This window comes from Temnothorax longispinosus, chromosome 10 (genome assembly GCF_030848805.1).
Source record: "Temnothorax longispinosus isolate EJ_2023e chromosome 10, Tlon_JGU_v1, whole genome shotgun sequence".
In the NCBI taxonomy this organism is placed as follows: Eukaryota; Metazoa; Arthropoda; class Insecta; order Hymenoptera; family Formicidae; genus Temnothorax; species Temnothorax longispinosus.
Genome location: NC_092367.1, coordinates 4,172,738 through 4,198,091, shown reverse-complemented (window position 1 = coordinate 4,198,091; position 25,354 = coordinate 4,172,738). Strand labels below are relative to the sequence as shown.

At 42.6% G+C, this 25,354-nt stretch overlaps 1 protein-coding gene and 1 long non-coding RNA gene across 4 annotated transcripts in view; one reads left to right on the top strand and one right to left on the bottom strand.

The window, feature by feature from the left end:
* Dora (zinc finger SWIM domain-containing dorado) overlaps positions 1 to 25,354 on the bottom strand; it is a 60,238-nt gene that overhangs the window by 17,362 nt on the left and 17,522 nt on the right. For all 3 annotated transcript variants that reach the window (XM_071790794.1, XM_071790796.1, XM_071790795.1), the window contains exons 3-7: positions 2,167 to 2,421; positions 1,671 to 1,840; positions 932 to 1,242; positions 418 to 844; positions 93 to 341 (exon numbers count right to left, since the gene is read on the bottom strand). In XM_071790794.1, coding sequence (XP_071646895.1) covers positions 93 to 341; positions 418 to 844; positions 932 to 1,242; positions 1,671 to 1,840; positions 2,167 to 2,421 — 1,412 coding nt within the window. The remainder of the gene's footprint in view (positions 1 to 92; positions 342 to 417; positions 845 to 931; positions 1,243 to 1,670; positions 1,841 to 2,166; positions 2,422 to 25,354) is intronic.
* Positions 1 to 25,354, top strand: part of LOC139820495 (uncharacterized) — a 50,862-nt gene that overhangs the window by 19,382 nt on the left and 6,126 nt on the right. Inside the window, exons 2-5 of the long non-coding RNA XR_011733984.1 lie at positions 15,323 to 15,528; positions 22,905 to 23,105; positions 23,319 to 24,258; positions 24,330 to 25,279. This is a non-coding gene — a long non-coding RNA (uncharacterized lncRNA). The remainder of the gene's footprint in view (positions 1 to 15,322; positions 15,529 to 22,904; positions 23,106 to 23,318; positions 24,259 to 24,329; positions 25,280 to 25,354) is intronic.

Sequence of the window (25,354 nt, the reverse complement as noted above, 5' to 3'; positions counted from 1 at the left end):
TCATTCTTTAATTAATATTTTTTCGACTCGATATGGCAATTGCCATAATTAAGCGTTATAAGCTGTTGTAAAAAACGGCTTAGATCACCAACCTGATTGACTTCCGTCCTTGTATCCCCAGCATGCCGAAAACATGTAAAGGGACAGTGATACATAGGATTGTTCTCGACGGTATACGTGATTCCCGGCAAGACATATTCATCCCAATCAAGGTAGCAAGCCTCAAGCGCCGACTTAAATCCGGTAAAGACTGCGAGATCATGTTTCAGAGAATCCTTCTGCGAACTGTTACTTCTATTGTGCGAATTGTGTGGCACGGAACTACCACGACACTTGGCGACCTAAACACATGATTAAACTTGTTAAACTTGACTTCGTCGTAAGGGTGAAGAAGAAAGGGGAATGTAGGATGCTCACTTTATCTATAATCTTCAAGTGCCAAGCCATAAATTGAGCATGCAACATCTCACGCTCCGATGGCGATAGACCAGGATTTAAAGCGGCCAATCGCCAGAGAACCACAATCTCGTCGCATAGGGACGAGCACGCGTGTTGAGAAGCGTGTACGTTGCTGTTCATATTATGCTTGCTGCCATATCCCGTGCCATTTAGTAATGCGACTTTGGTGTTAAACCACCAAACAAGGATCTGCTCGCAGGCCATACACTCTTCCGTGATGATCTCTAGCAAAGGTATGGCATTGCGGTCATTTCTCTTGAACATTTCGCGCACGATGGAAAGGAGATTCCACATGCCTTCCGGCTCGCGACCTCTCAACGGTCGCAGCAATGACGCCCATTCTGAAGCGGCTGGGGGTGCGGTAGTGCTCAGATAATTAACATCGCTGAAAAGGATATCGCGGAATAAATTACGTGAAACTGTTATCGCGACAAAGGCGCTCGCCTCGGTCAATTAGCGCGCTATTATTCACCTAAAGACTATAGGAGCCGGCACGCAAAACTTGATGAGAATCTTTTTGATGTTATCGTGCAACGTCTTCTCGTCTAAGTACCAGGAGGTCTGATCATGAGCGGATGCTCCGGCGGTCGGATCTGGTGCTCCACAATAACTGTTAATAGCGCTTGGCTGGCTCGAGAGCAACTCGTCCAGAAGCCGTTGGGCAGTGGGTAAAATCTGCTGAGGTAATTCACTGATGAGATATTGAGCGAACTTCTGGAGCTGTTCCCGATGCAATCGTGACAGAGATTCGCTGACCGGCGCCCTCAGACATACTTGCGTTGGCTGAAAAAAACATTGTGCGTCATTGAAACAATCTGCCCTTCCATGTCAATCGGGGAAAAAGAACTGTAATGAGGAAATGCACATTTCATTTGTGACTACCATAGACGTATATAATAGAACACTGCCAATAGGGAGCTGTACGAAAGATCTACAGGACAGGATCTTTCCCTACCTTTTTTCTTCCCACAAACTACACAATTAAACAAGAAATTAGACAAGGAATTAGACAAGAAAAGCGTCCTAGCAAGCATATTACTTTGTTCAGTCCAATGTTCAGTCTATTATATATGTCTAAGGTGACTACACATCAATGTGATTATGTAGGAAATATTTAAAAGAAAAAAAAAGAAAAAATTTTACTAGACATTCAGATTTTCCTCCATTCTTCTAGCTCGATGCCAGTCTTCCTAAAGTTAACATGCGCATACCATGTGTATTCTGTGCAGGCAAACGGCTACCACGTGCGCGCACCAGTAGGCCGTCGAGGAGCAGGTACAATTACATGATGTAATCCTGCGCCGATCAAAGGTTACAGCGACGTTGAACTGTGTTCTAACCCCGTTTGTTTGCGGATTTACGCTGGCACTCAGATGAAATCCTATGGCAATATGGTGCATATATTGAGAAAGCGATCAGTAAAAAAACTGATTTAAAATAAAAATTCAAAGAAGGGATATTATTGCAGAGCCCCAACACAAAACTGCTTGCTAATTTTTATAAAAATTCTTGTCTGTATCTATTATACATTCTCACTGTATTATTAAATTTTCTACAGAGATTAATCATTTTTTAATCATATATTCAATTCAGTCAACATTAGAAGTTCATAAAATGATAAAAACAGACCAGACGAAGTTCCATAAGACCTCCTTTGCTATAACAGAAAATTTGTCTTCAAGTGATCGTGATATAGGGGTGTCTTACCGATTTGTAGAGGCTCCTTAACGGTCTTCGCGCGAAAGAGATGTTCGCCGCGAAGAAATTCGTCGGCGCTACCGTTCGCGAGACATGAATAAAGCCGTATGTCCTCCTCGTTGTCGGGAAAGCTCCAGAAGGCTATTCTCAGCTGAAGCTGCTCCGGTACAGGAGGATAAAAGTGTTCCACCAGCTCGAAGGGAATATGGGACGCGACGCATCGTGCCGAAAGTTCGCAGAGCGTTGGCACCGACTGTTGCCCATCTGTAACAAAATAGCAAATCGTTGATGATAACGACGTGGATTAATGTTAAGTAATTTATCGACCATCACTCGGAAAATTACAAAAAAAAATTATACGCTGTTGGCAGGGTCGCTCGTGACAAATGTAACTTTCTCCACATACTCTGTTCATTCGCGTATGCTCGCATGCTCGCTGTTGCACAGCTGGAGAATAATTGCGCAGCACTCTTTTCTCGTCTTCGTCCAACAATTACGACACGCACCGGGTTCGTGCAGAAAAGTAGTCCGTCGCGAGTTAGCCGCGACAGCGATATTCTCTAATTATCGTCCACCCGTGTTCCTAACGAGCGGGTGCGATTTCATAAGTTTGCGAGTTGGCGTGCCTAGACTGCCTAGCATGTACGATTTTCCGAAAGGTAAGCTCGGTACCAATGCTCGAGAAAATAAAAATCTTCCTGGGATATCGTCGGCTTTCGTGGGAGTGCTTGGAAACATAAGCACGGAATAATTATCAACGTGTGCCCGTATCTCCATGAAACATTACAATGCCTCAGGCAGTTCTTTCCGTTGAGAGGCGGGCAAAACCGAGCTAAATTATTCCTAATCGCGATAGATTATAGTTTCATCCACAATTTTTGACTGTTGCTGCAAGTACAAAATTCGTAACATCATAAAAGTTATTAAAATAAATAAGTATAAAAAAATGGTCTCTCTTAATATCTCTCGATAAAAAGTTAATTATATTAAAAAACACGTATGTGCATCGCAATGTATTTTCAAATCATTTAATAATTAATAAAATTTATTTTCATACATTTTTTGTATTTTTCATATTGAAGATGAAAATGTCGGAATAGAAGAGTTATTGGGACACTTTCTGTATCATCGCCCGATATCGAGTGATAAAAAATATACTAATTATACCGCATACACAGCGCATAATTCCCATAACTATTTATTGATTTATTCCTCACATTATTCTATAAGTAAATGGTTCTATGGCCGAAGCAGTCAAAGGGAGTAAGTGGATTCGTCTCGCAATGCGGGCTCGAGAGGAGGGCTTTTTCACCGAAGTCCACGCTTGATTAAGTTTAGAAGCGCCAGGAATAACTCGGCTAATACAGAAAGGAACCGTTCGTTAGCGATAATTGCAATTGATCGATGACATCAATCATCGTTATCGTCCGTCACGTATATAAACTTTTATAACGATCTTATTTATACGCGACTTCCACAATACATTACAAAGAGTGACACGAGGAGCTTATACAATTTGATATCGCAGGAAAATAACATGAAAATATAATAAAAATAACGTGTGGAAATAACGAGAGGAGATCCATGAAAACTCTGTTCGTTCTATACTATAAATAGATTAAATCGAAAAATTGTGTCTATGATCAGATTATATCACGGTATATGTACATGGTCGTGGTATAATTTTTCCAACACGAACGACATATGTGACAGTTTCCGCAGGATGTTGCTCGGCGCTTTATCGATCTTCGGCTGGACGGCGGGGGCGCAAGTTCGAGTTTCGAACAAGAGTGCGGCATCGAGTGCCTATATACTGTCCCGGAAAGTATCGCCAAATCAATAGTGGAAAACGTGGCTCTTCACTTTCTCGCGATGGACGCGACGATCGGCCGTTCCGCGTATTCACGATCGACTAACTTACGCGGAACAGACGCACAACGGGTGAGAAAGTGCATACCTCTCGTTCTGAAAATAGTCAACCGCGTTAATGAATGGACGCAGAGCGTGCATAAGCCTCGCACACGTGTTTACGAACCCACTCCGTGATGTTCGGCGCGAAAACTTGCGGCGATTCGTTGCGAAAAATTTCTAACGAGTCACACACACCGACGGACGAGCGCTCGCTGCTCTTGAATGAAAAGCGCACCGATGCATTTTTTTTCCCCTCTCGCCTTTTACTCCCCGGGATCTCGGTGCGGGAACCGTAACGAGCTTCGCGGTCGAGGTTTTGCCGCGCAATGTAATTTCCTTCAGTTTCAACGAAAAGCTACAGCCGCCACCGCGTCGAGAAATTCGCTTGGATGGCCGCGGGTTTACCGGTCCCGCGATCCAGGAGGATCGAAATCGAATTGTCGAGTGCCGGCAATTTGCAAAAATTTCCATCGCTCCGCATGACCGCATCGCGCTTTTTTTTCACACGGAATTTGATCGAACGGAAAAAGCGAGGCACTATCGAGTTGACGTCGACCGGATTGCGATTTAATTTTACAAAATGCTATCGTCCGCCACGCGTCACATTAATATCGTTTTCGTTGCAAAAAAAAAGTAGAGGAGCAGGAGAATAGAGAAGAGATAAAGCTGTCCCAGTTCGCGAAAATGAGAAATGTGGGTTGGAAAAAAAAAAAGGATCGATATTCTGTCAGCTAGTTATTTTTCAACCCCCTCTCGCAATTGATTAGAGAACTTTCAGAGGTGCTATTTTTTGATATCCCGGAGGCAAATCGTGCGAAATTGGAACAATAGCCCGAAACAATGTCCGATCGAGATGCGTTATTAAAACGTATTCACGAGCGGCGGATATGCGAAGCAAATACTTCTACATTGTAGATTCGCAATTCGCGAAACGCTCGATGCTCGGTTTCCACAAACCGGATGCTCGACAATCAAATTGAAATTGAATCAATAGAAATTGAATTTCCATTAATAATAGGCCGCAGCACGGTAACGTCATTTCCGTCGGATCGAGAGTATGCGACGGCTCTCTCTCTCTCTCTCTCTCTCTCTCTCTCTCTCTCTCTCTTTCTCTCGCTGTCTCAAACTCCACATCGGATCTTGCGTTTCATGGATACGGCAAATAGGATCGGCGCGGAGGTACGATAGGATAATCGAACTGTCGGGGCTTAAGCAATCGCATTAAGTCGCACAGTACCACTGTCGCAGTAGGCAGCCTAATGCGATTGCTACTTACAATTGCGGCTATCCGACGAGCATTCGAAGCGCGATAATCATCGCGCCGCAATAAAGCGCGCATTCGGCTGCATTATTACAGGCAGTAATCATCCGGGAAGCGTGACGTTCGTTGATAAAATAAATGATAAAGCCCGCTGCACTTTCTTACGAGACGAGAATGCTACTCAAGCTTTTCCCATAGGTGTTTTGAAAATCCGTGGATTTTTTCACGTGCCGAACATCGACCGAAGTTTATCTTTCACGTAAATGAAACTCGAACCGCGAATGCACACGTGACCACATACCGCCACCTTTTACACTCTCCCGATTGCAGTCCCGAATTCCCGGGGAACGGATGAAATTTGCATCTAATTCCGGATTCGCCTTATCCGCCTCGCCCGTTACACGGCACGGTGGTGGTGCGCGAATTTGCACCGCGCGATTCGCGGTACGCGCAGTACGCGACACCCCGGAAGAATATTTCTCCCTTTATCTTCACCGATACCGGTACCTATTCTGTTCACCAGTGCCTGTTTTACGGCTGAGCGCGGAATCATGTTGCGCGGGGATTCATAAAAGATTCGCTACAATCCCGCGTCTCGGTGCAACGAGCTTGTTATTTCATCCGTCTGGAACGGATGCAGACCTATCGTTCTAAAGTTGAATTGATGTTTTCGAGAACGCACTTAGTACAATTCAGACATACAAAATAAATGTTTTTTTTTTGTTGTTAAAATGACGAGAATCCGGATGAAGATCGCGTCGCGATCTCGCAAATCCTGGGAAAGTTCACCGGCGGACTACTAATCATTTCCTCCGTATAACACGTTCTTATCTCGCCTCGAAAGTGCGGCGAGACTCGCACGTTTCGGCATTAAATCTTGTATTACGCCGAAACTCTTCGCGAAGAACAAAATCTAGTCGTTTCCAAATCGTGAATGATCGTCGTGTCGTCGGCAGTACATTCCCAATTGTGCGCTCGAAGTATATTTCTTACGTAGGCACGTAGAAATAATATATGGCACAATTTGATTAAGTACTCTGCATTATAGTGTTGACGAGGGACAGTGAATGCAAGAGTCGATAGAAAGAGGGATCATAAAGAAAATAAAGCGATACATTGATCAAAAAGGTGAAACATACAACGTATCACGCTTCAAAGGATCAAAAAGGGTTTTATTTTCCACGAGGACGATTGTAGTCCCCCGCACGACTGTGTTTTTCGCTTTTCGCGAAACACGTCTGCTTGTGTCTCCGGTTATTTCTATTTTCTTGCGGACAAAGTAACGAGTAGTACGGAAAAGTGATTGGTAAAAATAGTCGTTGTGCAATCGTGGGGACATCAAAGAGTGTCTCTTTATCGACGCGTTGACCGGTGGGACCGAATAACGGTTCGTTAACTACCGCACGCGCACATTTGCTGCAAATTTTCAGCTTGCTCTCTAGAGAGAGTTTCTCTTCGCGGTCGAAGCGTTGAGCCCCGATAAAAGATCGATAACGTCGTATGGCGCGAAGTCTTGTGATAAAACGCGCGGTAAAAAGACCGGAATGGGGATTAAATCGACTTTTTGAGAGGTTTTATCAGGTAACGGCGCTATTCTCGTTACTTAACAAATCCTCTTCTAAAAAGGGTATGTCAAAAAGTACGTGGAAAATTTCGCGTCATTCAAAGAAATGACAATCGTTTGTATGTCTAAAATCACAGGAAACTAAGCTATTCATTTCATAATTATTATCTTACGAGAGTTATTATGTTACGAACAGTTTTATTCGCAAAGAACGCAAATTGTACAGAATTAATCGACAATAAATTGCAGCTTTGAGAAATTCCGAAAACTCGCCATCTCACAGAACAGACAGAGGACTCAATTTGGATGAGGAAATAGATACATGTAAATATCCCTACTAGATGTCGGAATCGTAGAAATCACAAGAACGTTTAATATAATAAAAAGGAGAGAGAGAGAGAGAGAGAGAGAGAGAGAGAGAGAGAGAGAGAGAGAGAGAGAGAGAGGAGAGGAGAGGAGGAGAGAGGAGAGACTCAGTGTTCTCGCGAAGAAATAAAACTGCAATTTAGCAAATGACCAGGATATAAGGAGACTGTAACTCGGACCGATGCTTTAATATGATAATTTGTGACATTGGAGCTACGTATGCCTTTTGCTTCAAGTCAATTTGAATAATATACATGGATAATGAATAGAAAGGACAAGAAGCGATTCTTCGAAATGCGATTGTCCTAATTCTGAAGTATTAAAGAATCAAAATGTCACACAAACGATCGTACCTCTCTAAAACAGATTTACACTGTAAAATATTAAAAGATAAAGTTTGAATTAATACCTCAAGTTAGTTAACATTTTATTTTCAATCCATATATCGAACATGTGTATTACCATATATAATACATCGGACCATATATCAAAATGTATTATTTTAACACAAAATAGTATGATTTTAACTCCATTGGTTTAGTTAAATTAATGACATATTGAGTAAGAGTAGTGGCGACCTATAGCAATAGTTAAAAATGACTCAAACTGAGTATAATTCAACACTACGAATTTAACAGTGTAAGAATCTCAACCTCTTTAGACATATAGAGAAGTTGGTACCCAAAATGTAAGCCATTTTCTGATAGAATCGTTTTATCAAATTTGCTATTTGCGTATCAAACGCAGTGAACGCGGCTCGTAGGTATAATATTCGAATCGGTTCGTGTTTGCGAAGAAGGAAATCGAATGAGGGAAGTTTTACATTCGCTATAGAGGAACCTAACCCGGGGAGAGTCGCCCATACGCAGATTTTTCACCGGGGGCTCGAACGCGTGGGTCCCGGGCGTACAAATTGGGGAGAAACTTTTCATCGCGCTCGTCGAGCAGGTGCGAGAAACGCGCGCCCGCGCCGGTCGAAACTCGACCGACGCATCCTTAAGCGGATTACTCAACTTTCCGCCTTGATAAACTTCAATTTAAGTTCGCGTATCTCTCGTCACGCTCTCGCGCCGACGAGAGATCGGAAAAAGTAACGTAAGAGGAAAGTAACGTGACGCAACAAAAATCCCGTCTCGTAATCCCCTTTCTGCAACGTGATAAAATGCATTACAAGGGTAACACGTGGCTTTCCTCACCGTCGCGTCGGGCTGCAGCTCACGCGTGCAGCACGATGATTAACTAACTCTTCGTTAACCGGTTGAATCACCGCGCCGCGCAGCAGCGCATCGGGAATGACGCGTTCATTATGAGCCATTGTGAGCGTATAGCGCTCGTCAATTTCACGTCGATTGGTACGTGGAACAACAAATTGGTGAATTCCAAACGACCGCGTTCGCTTACCGCGCGAATTTTCGTCGGATTAGAATTTTTCTTTCGACGCGGACTTTCCGTGAATTAAATAATTCTCAACATATTATACAAATTTTTCTTCGTCTCTTCGAAATAAGACAGGAGATCGAAAGAAAGTCCTTCTGCGAACTACCTTAAATCGTCAAAGGCTTGAACTTCCTCTCAGAGACCATAGACAAATTTCCATTCTGGACCCCTCGCACTCACTTAAACAAACTGAACTTAACGCTTTCATCACTCGAATACCGAACGATTAGTAATTGTCGGATATATTTTGTTGGCGCCACGATTCGTTAAGAGCCGCCACGGGACTTGCTCGAATAACTGTCTAGACCTTCTTTTTTTCAACCTTATTCTCGATTTGCAGGCTTCTTATTGCACAATAGAATATTAAAATACAGAATGTTTCGCGACGTATAAAAACTCCATTTTTTAATTATTTAGAAAAATCGGTGTTAATACTTTCGTATTTGTCAATGGGATTTGTCAAACGAGTCGCAAAACACGGTGTGTAAATCAACAAAATATAAATGTAAAAACATTTCTTGCAAAAATATTAATCTTTCATCATAGCGTGTGCCTTCAATAACTAAAAATAATAATTGGACAGGAGATGTGAAAGATACGTTTAAAACGTTCAGGAGACATCTAAGTGTCCTGAGGGGGTTAACGCGCATTACCACCCTCGATCCATTTTATTCCGACTTTAATCCTTTTTTAAAATTCCACAGCAGAGAGGAGAGACACTTTTCCTATTACAACCCACGGGCATTAACCGTTGTTTTCCCAACGAGAGCCCGGGCTCCGGCACTTCCATCCATGCTCTCCTCATTTGCGTAATGCCCTCTTGTTCTCGCTCATTTTCGCTATGCGCGCGAGCGTTTTCATCCCCTGCGTTCTCGTGCTTCGTCTTGCAAGGCACGTTGGTTATTTTCACTTTTTTTTAATATGCCAAAATTTATACATGTCGAAAAAATTGAACAACGAAAACTGAGCAAAGTAAAGCTCAAGATTTCTTTCTCTGAATATAAGATTTATTTTTAATACGAAAAGTATTAATCTCTTACACTAATACTTGACTTTTTTGATAAAGAGATTTATTTCTCTTTGAGGGTGATTTTATAGTAAATTATTTTACAATATTTTGGGCGAACTCTTTCAAAAGCGATTCTTCCGCGGAAATGGCGCGTTGCGGTGAGTCTTTTCCGAAGTCGCGTCTAACATCAAAAAAGATTTATTTATTCGCGTGACCAGGATTTGTCGGGACACACCGGTCTTTTTCATATAGCGATGGGGAACGATAAAACATGCCGCGCCCACGAGCTACGCCCCCGCGAGTCCGCTCTCGCTCTTGGAGAACGTCGCTTACGGGAATAAAAGAGCCGTGCATTATTCAGCGGACGCGCGCGTTTAGCGGAGCATGTTAAACTCGGCACGGGCCGATCCGCGTCACACTTTACGCCCGGGGATGCTTTTCGCAAGATCTTGCCTCGAGTTGCATTTACAAATCACACGAGATAATGCAAGCTGACGAGCTGCACATATACGAGACGTCACCGACTTCTGAAGAACACATCTTTTATCCTCTAAACGACCTGGGAGAGAACTTTTGTCGGCATTAACGATTTAACGTATACTCTTTATCTAAATATGTATTAGTTAGAAGTCAAGCAGTTATATATAAAAGCCGAGGAAACCTTTTATTATGCCAATTTTATTAGATTAAAATGCTGTCGACATTAAAAGTTGCAAATTAAAAATAAATAAAATTGTAATTCTTGGAAGAATTTAAAGTGTCTATTATTTATAACATTGTACAGTTGTACGATGCGTTTTACGCACTACTTATCCCGCGGGAATGCACGGGTGAAATCGATAATCGCATACCGTCCCGTTAATTTCTACCGAAAATAACGGCGCTCTCACGCTTTGTTTCCTAGCTCACGATGCCTCCTCGAGTGGTTTTCCCAGCTGGCAGTACGTGTGGGTCTTCTTCTCTCCTCGTGGAGCTCCCGCGAGATATATCACAAAAGTTGCTTTCCCCCATAAAAATTGGAACTCTGACACGCGCAACTGCACGGCAGAAGGCAGCTGCGTTTAGATTGTTTTAGAATAAGGTTTAGGACGAAACGCAACGTGACGTCGCACTATTTTTGGAGCAATCTAATTTATTTTTCTAATTTATAATTCTGTGATTTCACTGTATTTCGTTTAATTTCATTTCAGGTTTAGTCTCCGATACAGATATTATTTTCTATGATATCATAGATCTGTCATAGAATTATCAATATAGATTAGATTAAATAGACGCTTTAGATAAGGCGATATTTAAATAGCACATCGGACGATAAATTGGAAGAAATATACGCGTAGCTGCAAATCCGATTATCTCGGTGCGTTGCGTAATTGCTTCCGTTATCAAAGGGACTGGTGGACTATTTCTTGCGATACTTCCCGCCCCTAGGAACAAGAGCTTTTACGCTCTTCGTAGATGATGATACCGTACATGAACTATTATTACAAAGGATCCTCGTAGGAAACAAACCTTACTTGACTGCTGAAGCTCTCTCGTCCTCGAGCGACGCTAATGAAATACCTTAGAAATGCCAGGAATTTCGGGAAGCATCGAGCAGCTTAATTAAAAGCGATATTTAGCGCAAAACCGTCGTTTTTGCTACACAATAATCGCAACTTTGTAACTATCAATTAATCGTCGGGTGATTGGATATAATTATAATAATAAAAACTGCTTACCACATAAAACGTGTAAAATGTTCACGGAAAGAACGGTTTTGCTGAAATATCTAAAAATTTAGCCAGATACAGAGCTGAAAATAAGTTTGTTGCACCATCAAAATAATTATAGTAGATTGCTGAAGTGTGACGATAACGCTGTAAAAAATTTTGACATTTTAGCAATCAGCTTGAGTGTTCTACATAATTATTTTGATGGTCCAACAAAATTATTTTCAAATCTGTATCTAGCTAAATTTTTAGATACTTCAGCAAAACCGTTCTTTCCGTGTTCGTAATGTATTTTAAACAGAAGCGCCGTGTAGCAAATCTGGCGAAAGAAAACACAGTGATCTGCTAGAATAAATATTGTATGCAAATTTTGTGCGTGCGTATATGTGGTTTTATATCCAGAATCCTCCTGCCTCCTGCTCCATGTGGCGGGTCCGGCAATAAAGTGCGATAGGAAGGCGAATCGAAACGAAATGCGTGTCGACAGACGCGCGGGATATCGCCGCGCCTTTCAACGTATCGACGCGATACGAAGCGACAAAGGCTCTTTTTACTTCCCGCAATCGCGATTGACATTTTTGCTCTGTCCCGTTACTTCCAGTCGTGAATTTCCAGAACGCCTCCCCCGGGGGATCCCTGAAAATGAATTTCGCGTAGCGCAACGTCGGTGCATCGACCTCGACGGAGGATCGATATTCGCCGGCAGCAGCTCGAAAAGCGGGCGCGGGGACGTATGAAAAGGGGCACCCGTGAGAGAGATTTCAATTTTTATCTTCGCCCCATAAAAATTGTTTATTCCTCTTCCGCTTTCGTGCCGCGTGAGAACTGTCTGCTGCAGATAATATACGCGAGCGACGTTCAACGCATATACCGAAAACTTCCATCTCGCGCCGCGTATATCGTATCAACGTTGTCGATGAACTCGCGTAAGCAAATACGAAAGATTTTTATCGTTCATCGCCCGCTATAATAAAAGCTTTCACGTAAAATTGGATAGTTTCGTTTTAGGGCGGTATTTTATTAACCAATTTTTTTTATACCATTCATACCATTATTTCTCGTATGTTTCCTTCAATATCAGAGGAGAATCGTAATTAAACTCGAACTGAGAAATAGGTCAAATTTATATCGCCTGACACTGAGAACAGTGAGAACTGCTGCAATTTTGAGTTAATTTAAGTTCATTGAGTGTTCAACGCCTTGCATCGAGATTCGATCGCGCTGGGAGTTGAGAGAAAGAGAGAAGCAGAGAGGAAAGCTCTTGCCTCGATATACTTAACTTTAACTCATAAATCTATGTCGACGTTTTGGAAAAAAGAAATCAAGAAAAAGGGGATAAATTTCCGAAAGCTCTTATATCGACGTACATATATTACCGGCATTTACAACATTCTGCAAATACATACTTGTGAAATATTGCTCTTATATATTATATCTGTGGAATAATTAAATTATCGATAATTCACCAATTGTTGATGCAACTTTGAAGAATATATTCTCTCAATATATTTTTCGGGCTCTTGTATGCAAATCAGGTAAATTTTTTTTTATAGGATATGTCTCACACCCTTCGGGATTTTTCACGTATTGTCTCGATTGTCGGAGGTCCTTCCGGCAGAGAAGCGGCAGCTTTCCGTAGTCGAGCGTAATATCACCCGGCGACGAACCCCGTCCTCTCCATCGGCCGGAATGTTCTCGTCGATTTTTATCGAGGCCTCGGTGACGGCGGTATTGAATTTGCGGTCGAGCGAGATGGCTCTTCCGGACCGGAAGTAGATTCAGCGAGTATTATGGAAATAAAACGGGATCGTTTTGGAAAGCAAGGCGAATAGCTGTTGTCGATAAAATTGATTTTCGAAATGTTCGCCTGGAAAGGTCGATGGCCGTTTCGCAGATAAAGCGAGTTTCGGTTAATACAATAGCAATTAATTTTTTAGATTTACTGTTCGTTCTTCCATTCTCTATATAGCTGAACGTACATGCATATACATATACATATGTAGTTAAAAGATTAACATTGTATTATTAGATTCAAAAAGCATTTATGCATATTCAGCTTTAAATAAACCAAGTTATACATAAATGAAGCAATATAGATATAATTATATCTCCGTTCCATATAAAAATTTACTTCAAAAAATTCCTCATCTCTCCATAATTACCACTGATTCCACGTTCGCGCAATTTCACTTAAAGATATTTCGATTCATCTATTAAAATGTCAAAATCGAATGTCGTACGAATAAAAAGGAAGGACGGCGCATAATCGAGCGCTACGGCGATTGTGCGGCGAAGATTCGAAGGTGCATGGTGTACAGAGGACCTTTCTGGCGCAGCTCCTACTCATATTTCAGAATCCCTTTCTGCCGTTGCACCCTGAAAGAAGCCGTCGCCCACCCTCGCCGCGCGAAAACCAGGACAAAGAGCCATTTTGCCGTAATGCGATACGTCACGTTGCCGTACGTAAGGCAACGTTCTGGTGTAGCCGATTTAATCCCGCGTGAAGATCCCTCCGTCGTCCAGAGATCGTCTTGATGAACGGCGTGTAAAAAACGACGGAACGAGCTTCGGTGTATTCGCCAAAAACCACCTTCACCGTTATTCATACAAGAAGAAATCGAATAACGAGAGAGAGGAATTCCGCGTTCATTATATTTTTTAAATTGTTTATACGTCCGTTCGAAGTTTCTTATAAAAAAAATGGGGGGCAGAAGTCAATCGAAATTTAATTGAAAAAACGTCACCACGACCTCATCAATTTAAAAAAAAAAAAAAAACGAGCACTGCCTTCAAAAGCTATATCCACCGATGATTGCGAAACTTATCGATCATATCTGTCGCATTAATCAAGCCGCACAATGCCGCGTACTCGCGTACGGAGAGCTCCCGTAAAATCATACCACGCCGAGGAAGCGCGTCTCGTTTCGCCTCGAAGAGAACCGATTTCATTAATCTTCTTACATCAATGCGATTGCCTCTCATCCCCGTTGCCGTGAACGTACTCGCGTCGGCTCCTATGCATTTAGGTCATTACGTATATATGCAAAAGCCTCTCAGTATAATGCAAATCTCTCAATGGCAATGATCAACCATTAAGCCAATTTCGTCGAAGCACGTTATCGACACGAGGCGCGTTCACTTTATCGAGGTAAGTCGGTATGAGATACCCTCCCCACGAGAGATGTCTTCGTTGATCGACGAATGTAAAAGATGCAGAATCTTCGTGGCACGAGAGTGAAATTCACCGAACAAAAGCCACGTCCACACCCCGCGACGAAATGGACGATTCCCTCGGTCGGCAACGGCTACGGATATGAAATATAGCCTACCGTGATGTATACGTCTGAGATACACGTACCGGAGAAACTCGTGGACGAAACACGATGCATTATTACCACTGCTTGACATTTGTCTTCGTCAGGACAGTCTCGTTATTACGAAACGAGTGTCTCGAGCGAATACGGATCAAAGAGGGACGCTAATTTAGTGAGAACACGTCCACTGATTAATTATTATACTAAAGTCTTGATCAAGGTTGCGAATATTCAAATACGATTGTACTTGAATATCTAGGATAATAATTCAAGAAGACTATATAGTTTAAATTTTTTAAATAAAATCAAAGTTTTAAGAAAGTATTTGACGTTTACATCGTCATACAGGCTTTCAAGACGATAATTGTTTCTTAAAAAAAAATTAAAATTTTCTTTACTAGAAAATAAAACTATATGAAGTTTCGTATAAAAAAAATATAGACATTCATTAATGCATTTGCGCTTTTTTTAAACAATCGTGAACGATAAGTTTGCGAAAATGTTATCAAGTGTTATTAATATATACACACTTTTCATTTATAATTTCATTCATATATAATAATGTTGAACACGTTATTTTGAGGAATTGGGCAGGTCGGTCCGAGGGTTGGCTAACTCCGAGACATCGTGGGATAGTATACGTGTTCACAGAACATTAATTCCGACAAGCGCATCCTATTATGTCGTCGTGCCGTCGAAGGACAAGGAAATAGCGCACAGTTAAAGGCTCAAACGCACACATCTAACTCCTCCAAAGGAGCTTAAGGATGCTTTCGATCGACTTCGGGAGCCGATAATGCGTAAGTAGTTACGCGTGGCTGACGGCTGTCGAAAAAGCAGTATCGAAAAAGGAATTTCGAATTTTAGTACGGCTTGTACTATAGTTAGATATCTATTTAAATATGGAACATTAGAGGCGTTTTGTTGTACAAATAAAAATAGACTAAAATCAAATTGATTTTGAAAAGATATGATTTTATTGGATATTGCGAAGTTGGTTTTTGATAAAAGCTAAAAACGCGTCGTGCAAAAATTTTAAACAATATCACGGAACTTTTGCAAAAATCCTGTGCGGCACTCTCGCGGATATGACTATTAGACTGTTTCTTTCGTGTTAAAAGGAGTTTATAAAAATATAAAAATGACGTTGCAAAAGTGCACTTTTACCGCGCGCTCGAATAAATTAAAAATATCCTTGGAAATTTGAGTGAAATTTACGGACCATATTCATGGAACGTTCGTTAAAAATTTCGTGGGCATTTCGAAAAGAGTTGGATCATTAGAAAATTGCTTGATATCGGAAATGCCAGATTGCATCTCGATGCATGACAAAAAAGGAAGAAAAGAGAAGAGAGGCGGAATGCTGACAGGGTCTTTTTCCCTCATCTCCATCTCCTTTGCTTAAACTCCTTTGGCTAACCTGTTAACTTATTCATCCTTCAGATAAAATGCTAATTATTGTCGCTGCAAAAAATTAGACTAAAGTGTAGTATATTATCTTTTTGTACAAACGCAACCATTCACTAATTACGAAATATGAATAAATAAATTTAAAAAATACAATAAGAAAATACGATATGATGTGACACTTCTAAATGCGAAACAAGTAACCTGCATATTTAAAATACCTGTATATTAAATATTTCTGAACGTGCAGAAATATTTTCTCGGCGCTTTCGAAGCGCCAAGTGCAAAATTGCTTGATATCGGAAATGCCAGATACTTCATCTCGGTGCATGACAGAAGAGGGAGGAAAGAGAAGGGAGGCGGAATGCTGACAGGGTCTTTTTCCTTCATCTCCACCTCCTTCGCTTAAACCTCCTTTGGGCAACCTATCAACCTATTCATCCTTTTTCGTCATTCTCCTAAATCTCCTATCAAATAATGAATCCGATAATTTTCTCATTGAAAAATACTACGAGTAGCGTGAAGTCCCTCGAGTCGTCTCTCCGTGATTGAGAAAATATGATTTCTTCGCTTATCAAAATGTGATTTAAACGGCGCGCAAATGTCATTAAATAGTCTTCTGGAATTATCGCGCCGATTTTTAAATCTACACTTCATCGATTCGTGAGAATTTCTGCAACTGAGCGCGTAATTAAAACCACCGTCGGTGTTTTGCGAGCGCAGACCCGTTTGAACGGAACGCGACGCATGCACATGCGGTTTACGCGCAAAATTCCTGACTTTAATTACACGTCGCGCATGTAGTTTCCGGTCAGCAAACGGTCGAACCGCGCGACCACAAACGGAATTACATTGACTCGCGTGCCTTCGTACGAGAGATACCGGCGCGCTCGGAAAATATCCGACGGAAGATCGAGCGAAGAGATGCGAGCGCGACGTGTTCTCTTTTCGTCGAGGAACGCGTGCCCCTTTTTTTCTATCGAGACAAAAGTGCGAATCCTCAGGTCTGTGACAAACGCGAATCGATATCTCCGATACGCGATGCGGCACTTGGCCCGCTTGGCCGATCGTATTGCCGGAGGTGTACGTGCAATCGCGTGTCAACAGGAAGTGTCGTCTCTCAACAAACAGCCAGCCGCACGGAGGAAACTCGACCGTGTTCCCTCAGCGAGGGAACAAAACTTTTTACGCCGCCGCCGCCGCCGCGAAATGAAGACCCGGAAGAGGTAACTTTCGTACGCGCGAATCGTCGTATTCCGGTATACGTTGGAATTCAGGCAAATCGAGGACGCGGCGCGGTACATCCGGGATCCAAAAATAAAAACTTCAATTTTTCTTCAAAGGCGATGTCACGCGCGAAATTGCTGTTCGATCTCTTCGCGCCTTACACCAGGATAACAAGCGCGAAGATTTCTGCGCGGAAAGTTTCGAGTATCAAAAGTTTCCAGCAGTCTCGCGTATACGAAGGTGAAAACGCGACGAGATAACGCGGGACTTGATTCCGGGCGTTTCGAATGGGAAACGAGCAGCTTAAATATGAAGCGCTCACACGCGAGCCAGCCTGGATAACGGCCCGTCTGCCGCGAAAAGTGCCCGCTATTTCCGGCGGGATTATACCTGTCCGGGTAATCTGGAAATAAAATCTTGCGAAGTCTATCGGCACGCGGAAGAGTCTCTGTTTCAAGCACTCTGTTAAATCGCGCAAATTTATCGAAATGTTCATATATAATGTTCATACATAATGTACATCGTGATCGTAATTGACTACGATATGTAATCACAATCATGTCAACTGCTAATTAGAATATTGATCGGATATCTCGAATAATTATACCACGTAAATGCGATATCAGAGAAGTTTTTTTTTAGAATTCGCTTCTAAATGAATAATTAGGTCCTCTCCTCGAGAATTTGAAAAATATATCCAATGAACAGCTGACGTTGGCATCGTTGTGACGAGATCTCTCTTTTTCTATCGATGCATTTAAAGCCGAGCTCTTTCAGTAGCTCAGGCAAACCGGAAAACATGCTTTTACGCATGTTTAAGCTTTAAAATCCAAAAGCCGACAGGATGTCGGAACTTTAGTGCGACTCTAACGGCAACAAACTAAAAAAGACGCGTCTATTCCTCGTCTTTGCAGTGATCTAAAGTCTCCATTCCTGCTGGTATAAACGCGAATGTAAAACATCAAGTAAAAATATATCGAGTAAAAATCAGGTTGTAAAACGAATAAATATTTATCTTATTTAATTTCAAGATCGTATCGACACAAGTGCCATGCGAATACTCTTTGACTTGAGGCAAATGTAAATATCGTAACTGTATCCGCGAGTATCTCTGAAAGCGATAGCCGATGAAAAGCCAACGGGTTTTGCTTAAACATCGCGTTTCGTGCGGTATAGGTGAGGACGAACGAACGTCTTGCGAGCCCATGTGGCGCAGAGAGTCGCCGTTATAGGTGCACAACAGACCTGTCACTTTTTTTTTTCACTTCCCGCTGAGATGGTGATCTTTAAATGGACCCTGTGGCCTGGCGGATCACACGCGTTTGCACACGTGTGCGCGTGTTGGCGTTTGTGAAAACACCGGATCGCCTGGCGCAGGTCATCCACCGTCTGTCGCCGAGAGGCCCTTTGTTGTGCCGAGTGCGACTAGTCAAACTGGAAGGAAGGCATTCTCCGAACCGGCAACATTCCTCTTCCTCGGCAGACGAGGATAATTTCGCACCTTGCACGGACAACCGACGATGAATGGGAAAAGAAATGGAACGGCGATATAAATAGATCGGCACTGGAAGTTACGCATTGCCGAAGTGCAAGTCGCGTAAAATAAAATTCTGTTTTAATCGTCCGGCGTTGGAAAAAATCGATCGTAAATAAATAGGTCATCCTGGTTTTTCTGGATGGATTATTATCCCTGATTCTTTGCCACTATTGTACGAGCTCGAATCGAGCTCCCGCAACGTACGCGTACCGCCGCGGCGACCGCTTTGCGGAAACTTGATCACGCGCGATTATATATTCGCGACGTAACCAAAAATATCTTTTCCAAAGGAGAGATGTCAATGATCGTGCCAACTTTTACCAGCAAGCGCATCTTCGCTTTCTATCGCTGCGGTTGTCTCACGGAAAGTTTACTCCTTTACGCAAACGGCTCTTTGTCAGTCACGGTTGTTATCTTTTCTATCGGCAATTTAGGTAGGAAGATTTTGCGACAGGAGGCTAACGATCCTTCAAGCGATAATGCCGACGGTGACGTCGTACGGCGGAAGTGCCGGAAGTTCAACGACCTCGTTACCCCTAGTCCGTACTAAATAAACTTTAGAGGCATTTTCGCGCGACGTGTACATTGTGACGTTTGTCCAGTCACGTTCGTAATAATGATATTAATTTTCAACGTCGCGCTCGTCTCAGCAATTAACATCGACATAGTAATATAATTCGTGGAAATAGACTGAAAGATAATCTCCCGGAAAACGCTTCAATTTCACGAAAAGCAATTTCGGCGTAGCTCAACGTCGGCTTAATGATCCCATCGAATTGATGGCCTAAAAGTTAATTTCGAGAGAGAAAAAATGCTTTTAGGTCTGGAAACTGAAACGTTTTGCACCTGGAGCATAAATGCAACCTTGGCTCAACAGCCGGCCGAGGCGAGGAATCGGCCTGATCGCCGGATCCGCCGTCGCACCTGTCAAAGATATGTAATTTAATTCCACCGTTCCAGTTTCGTCGCGCGCTTGTTTTCGTTACGACACCGAAACGTCTAGTCGCGAAAGTGTTGGTCGTCCATCAAACGCTCCAAGCCGTTCCTCGCTGATTCTCCGCTGGTTTACTTATATAATACGGAGGAGATGTGTTCAACGTTGGCATAAAAATTCGAAAATTCGATAGTTGTTATCAAATATGAGGGGAAAAAATAGGAGATTTTTGTATCGTGGAATCTCTCGTTTGTTGATATCCCACGAGTTTCCAATATCGATGAGCATAACAATACATAGAATTTCCATGTGATACGATGTAAGTCGGACTGAATCGCATCGGATTCCCAGGACGAATTCCCAAGAGCGAGAGCGGGAGCCGGAACGAGCGACGACTCGCCTCGGGGACGCGAGAATTAATTTGCGGCTGGGCCCGGGCGTTCGCTCTCGCTCTCGCCTAACTCTCGGGTAAACTATCGTACGGATATGCGCGGAGGTTCGATCTAGCACAACTCGCAACTCCGGCAGAGCCTACTCGTATTAACGCGCCAGGATAGAATTCGCTAACTGCGAATCGTTTCGTACATACCTCCGCGACCCGCGGGGGATCGATACGGTCGCCATGACGACGCGGCTTCTCTCTCTTTCTCTCTCTCACTCGCACTATCTCTCTTCCTCTTTCTCTTACTATAGGGATACAGATACTAGGATACATCTCAATATGAGTGTACTCTCTTTCTCCCTTCCTCCCTCAACCCCGCCAACCGCCACTTTTCTACTTTACTCGCTTTTTCGTCTCCCCTCGACTCTGACTCTTTGTCTCCTCGCTAACTTTTCGCCCGATTCAGTTTGCACCGATGTATTTTTTCCCTCCTGTGAATAGTAATTATTGAGATTACGAGGGAGAGCAAGCCTGGGGGAAAAAAAAGCGAAGAGCGAAAACAAAGCGGTCTGGACGTTCGATGGCGTTCATAAATTCGGACCATCGCGCGTTTCGCGATCGCTTCCCTTCGGCAGGACCACTTTCTCGAGCAAGTTGGACGGATTCGCGAGATAAGTAATGTAGATTTTCTCGCGCAAGTATTACGAGAAATCGTGCGACGATGCATAGGAATGGCATCTCCTTCTTCGACAGCGTGACGTATACATGTGTACCGTGAGATATTCTGTACGGCAGAATAATTTGAGTATACGTATCTCCGAGAATGTTACTTCTCAGTCATTGTTCAACTTACTACTGCCGATATTGCTCGCGGTACTGCTCACACTGCACAATCTTAGCTTATTAACTTCGCGAGCTGTAAAACTCGCACGCGGTCGGTGATATATGAGTACGTACGTGTGTGTGTGTATGCATAAAAGATATGTATATTCAGACGCGAGAGATTGCCCGCTCTCTCATTGCCCTGGCTTAATTAACAGTTTTCCTATATTAAATTAAATTCACAGACCGAGCCGTGCGCGACACTCGATCGTTAAAGCGCGTGTGCTCGACGTCCCGGCTGTTTTGCGCGAATGTTGTTGCAAAAATTATCAATTATATTTTTGAACTTGACAATTTTTTTTCCATGTTACGAATTCGACGGCATGGCATCTGATTGCGCTGATAACCGCGAGGAGAATGAAGCTTATATACCGAAAAGCGATTTGTACTTGAACGATCGCGCGGCGACGGTGATGGAAATCCAGGGGAAAAGAAAAGGAACCCGTCGTGATAAGACCGCAGGCATCGCTCAACGAGCTCAGCTCCGTTCCAAATGAGATCCAGTTCGTTTCCTCCGTCTTCCGTCAAATCTAGCCAATTGATCGCGAATTCATTCCGACAAGTCCGAAAGTAATGAGAATGAGAGACTCGGCACGAGTTCCTCGCCTTGCACGCGAATTAACGAACGAATTGGTAATACGGTGGAAAATTAGATAATTATAAATATAGGTATGTTACATATCAAGAATCGCACCATCAAATTTCTGAGACTAAATTTATTAAGCGGATAATTGGAATCAGTAAAATGAGGAAATATACTATAAAATATTCTATTCAAACAAGATATTTTAAATAATATATTCAAACAAGTCAGGCCTATAAATCTTCGCACAAAAGCTCTAATTTCATCCACAAAGCAGAACACGATTAAAATCACAAATGATTAAATTTCCCGAGTGAATGAACCTCATTTTCGATAATACGCCGTGAGATTTTTCCCAGTCTGCCAATCTAGATGCTTCAAAGAATTTTCGTTCGTTAGTATAATGGGATGAAAACATGAGCTGCCCTCTCCCATGCTACTTGTCGTGAATTGGTAAAGAATGACGAGACAGTGGTTTCGCGTTTACACAAATAGCGATCGTTCCACGAAAAGAGAACGCATTGAACATGATCGAATTCTCTTTTAGCTTGACCGAATGAGCTGTTTCCTCTCGATCTCGACGACATTGTCGTAATTGCTCGCACACGGAATCCTCATGTCGTATTACGGCGATTCGTCGATCAAATGTAGACGAAAATAATAAATACTGTTGAAGATACGAAAATTCTAGAGGATGTAATTTTAAGTAGTGTTATAATCTGAACAATATAATTTATTCTCATTAATTTAAGTCTCTTTCTTTCTCTTTTGTTTTTCTCTTTAAATAGATCCAGTAGTCGGTTGACACGTTTTATGTCCCGAAGGTAGAGATAAAATTATGTTCGTTATTTACAATAATGCTTTCATATTAGAATGTATAACATGACATTATGTATATCATATTACACAGACGACTTTTACTACTTTCTTGCTTTTGAAAGAAAATATGACGTAATGCGATCCCGAGGGCGCACCCCCGCACACAAACGACGGGAATAAAATGTAAATTTCCCACGCGGGTACTCGAAAGATTTAAGAAACTGTTTCCCGTTTTCGCTGTATAAAACGAGAGCAGAGTAATACCATAGTCTTACAACCTCCGCTGTCTAACTCTATAACGCGTTTCTCTAATAATTTATCTTGCCCCGTGACCCACGTGCTCGCGCCGCCATCCTTTTATTAAGCCGTAAATTAATTCTTTCAAATTGAGCTCTCCCATTGCAGACTTTATATCGCAGCCGGGCCCAACCGGGACCGTAAAATTTAAATGCAGTGGTAGGACGTTGAGACGCAGCTGCTCGAAAATGTAGGAGGCAGTGACTCACGAGAAATCCGAATGACTGAGCGATGGGAACTGAAACACTCGTAGATTGGAAAACTCGTCTTAAAAGACAAGCAACGCAAGCCTGATAAAGTTAACAGAGGGTAAAAAGACTGTCCTAATGAGTTTTACGATAAAGTATGAGAAAAGCTATTTATTAGTAAAATTCACAATAATCTGTTTAAAGCTACGTACGGTAATCCATAAAATTAAAACCTGCTTTCGCATTCTCGTCAATCTAATTGCAACTACTTCCTTTCTTCTAATTAATTTTTATTGTAATATCATTATTTCTAATTAGTTCTGTTGTCCGACAGATCGTACGCAACGAGCGTGGACTAGCCGCATCGGAGCGAACGCGCTGATCCGAACATGTTGCGTGACTCATGCATAAAGTGACTTCCATGAAATCTCGGTTCTTTAGGAAGACGCGCTGATTCAGGAAGATCCTTGAAAAACCTCCTCTCTCTTCTCCGAGAAGAATTACTTATGAATCAACGTAGCTGCATTTCGTACAAATGGAAATTCCGAGCGTCACGGTGCCAGTTGTAGCACCCTCAACTTCCTTGAGTTACTGCAGTAACTTCTTTTCAGTCAAACTACTTAATTTATGAAAAAAAGAAAGCTTAAACGCAGTTACATGTTCCTACATCGTGTAGAATGTACATTGTGAATTGTGATGATACATGCATAATTGAGAGAAAAACAGAATATTTTAATCGATCTATTTCTTTTTCAGTTTCTGAAAAAGGTTTTCCAGTTTTTTATTGAAGTACAGCAGTAAAAATGGGGCTATCGAGCGATGACAGAACGCAATAAAACAGTAATATGCGGAGCTGCACTGTGTGCGCAGATTTTTTTTCCAGAGAAATATCGAGGTGTCGAAAGATACCGGGTCTCTCAGCCAAACCTGCGAGATCCCACCAGCCTGTGTCAATACCAATCTTCTCGTAGCATCGTTCGCACAATCCTGTATCGACATCGCCGCCAGTACACGTGAAAATACAGCCTCGATCGACCCGCGTGTTCGCGCTTTTCTCTTCCCTCATCGAAGCTGCTCATTCGTTTGGCCGAACGAAATACAAAAGGCGTCGGAGTCGCCGTACAGCCACAATTCTTCTCCCTCATGAGCTAACATCCGCGCACCCTAGGGACTCTGCAATTCTTTGAGTAAGAGTCAGAGAGTTCTGCGAGTTGCATCGAAATTCTGAAAATAGGGAGCTAACTTTGCAGACATGACAAACTCGGCGCACCGAGGTATAATGGACGTCGTCGGCGCAGAGGCGGCGCGACGTTTTCTCGCTCGTTAAAACACATTTTATTTTCAGCCTCGGCGAAACACCTGGAACAGGCGGCCAGCGACCTCGTTCTCGAGAGATTAAAATTTATGCCCAGGCCTGCGTTGCCGTTCTCGACCTGCACCTGCTGCCCCGCGCCCGCCGCGCCGTCGGCCGCGCGCTATAATCTTATCGAACGACGTTGATCCGCCCCAGCCCCGGTCGTTGCCACTGCTATTGTTGTAGGTCGGAATGGATCTCTCGCCCCTACGCGCCCGTGCGTTTTTACGCGGTGGTGATGCGTTGTACAGGAGAATCTCCAATCCTTGACCCTAGGATACAGGACTAATGAACTTTGCAAAAATTCGAACAATAGAGGAAATAATTCCGAGTCTCAAAATTTCTCGAAAACTCACCTAAAAAGAGAAAAAAAATTTGATCGAAGATATTGGAGAAGGATAAAAAAATAAATACCGCAAGATTTTTTAATTTCTTTTATCCAATGGTTAATCCTCGGGCAACTTTTAGACCAACCCTTGTGCATTTCCAGATTACATACAACTTATTATTCTTTTTTAATCATCTATCTGATCTAAACCTGAAAATTCTCTCTAAATTCTGTGAGAATGTCTGGTTTAAATGATCTGAAAAGTAAAGCTCAAGGTTATTTCGACAATTATTTCGTTAACGGGACCTCAAACAAATTCAAGATGTGCGATTTTTTAAACCTGCGACCTTTCTTCTTCGTCGGTACTAAGGCTGATCGCATGTGTAAAGAAGGTCACGTTCTATCGCCATTGCGGCTGGTTCCTTGCGAGTTGCAACAAAGCCGCAACTGACTCCGAGGCCTGTTCGTGTTAACGCGTCGCCGCGTTACCGCGAGTATTTTTAGTGCATCGGATCGGAGTGAACTAGACGAACGGGATGGCTACAAAACTGTCCTTAACGAGAGCGGGTTTCAACCGAGCACCGGGTTTCTACATCGCCTGTATTCTTTTAACGTCTGTATTATTCACGCGCCCATTGATCATGAACGAATTACAGGGATCCGATGAAATATTATATGCACTTTTTAA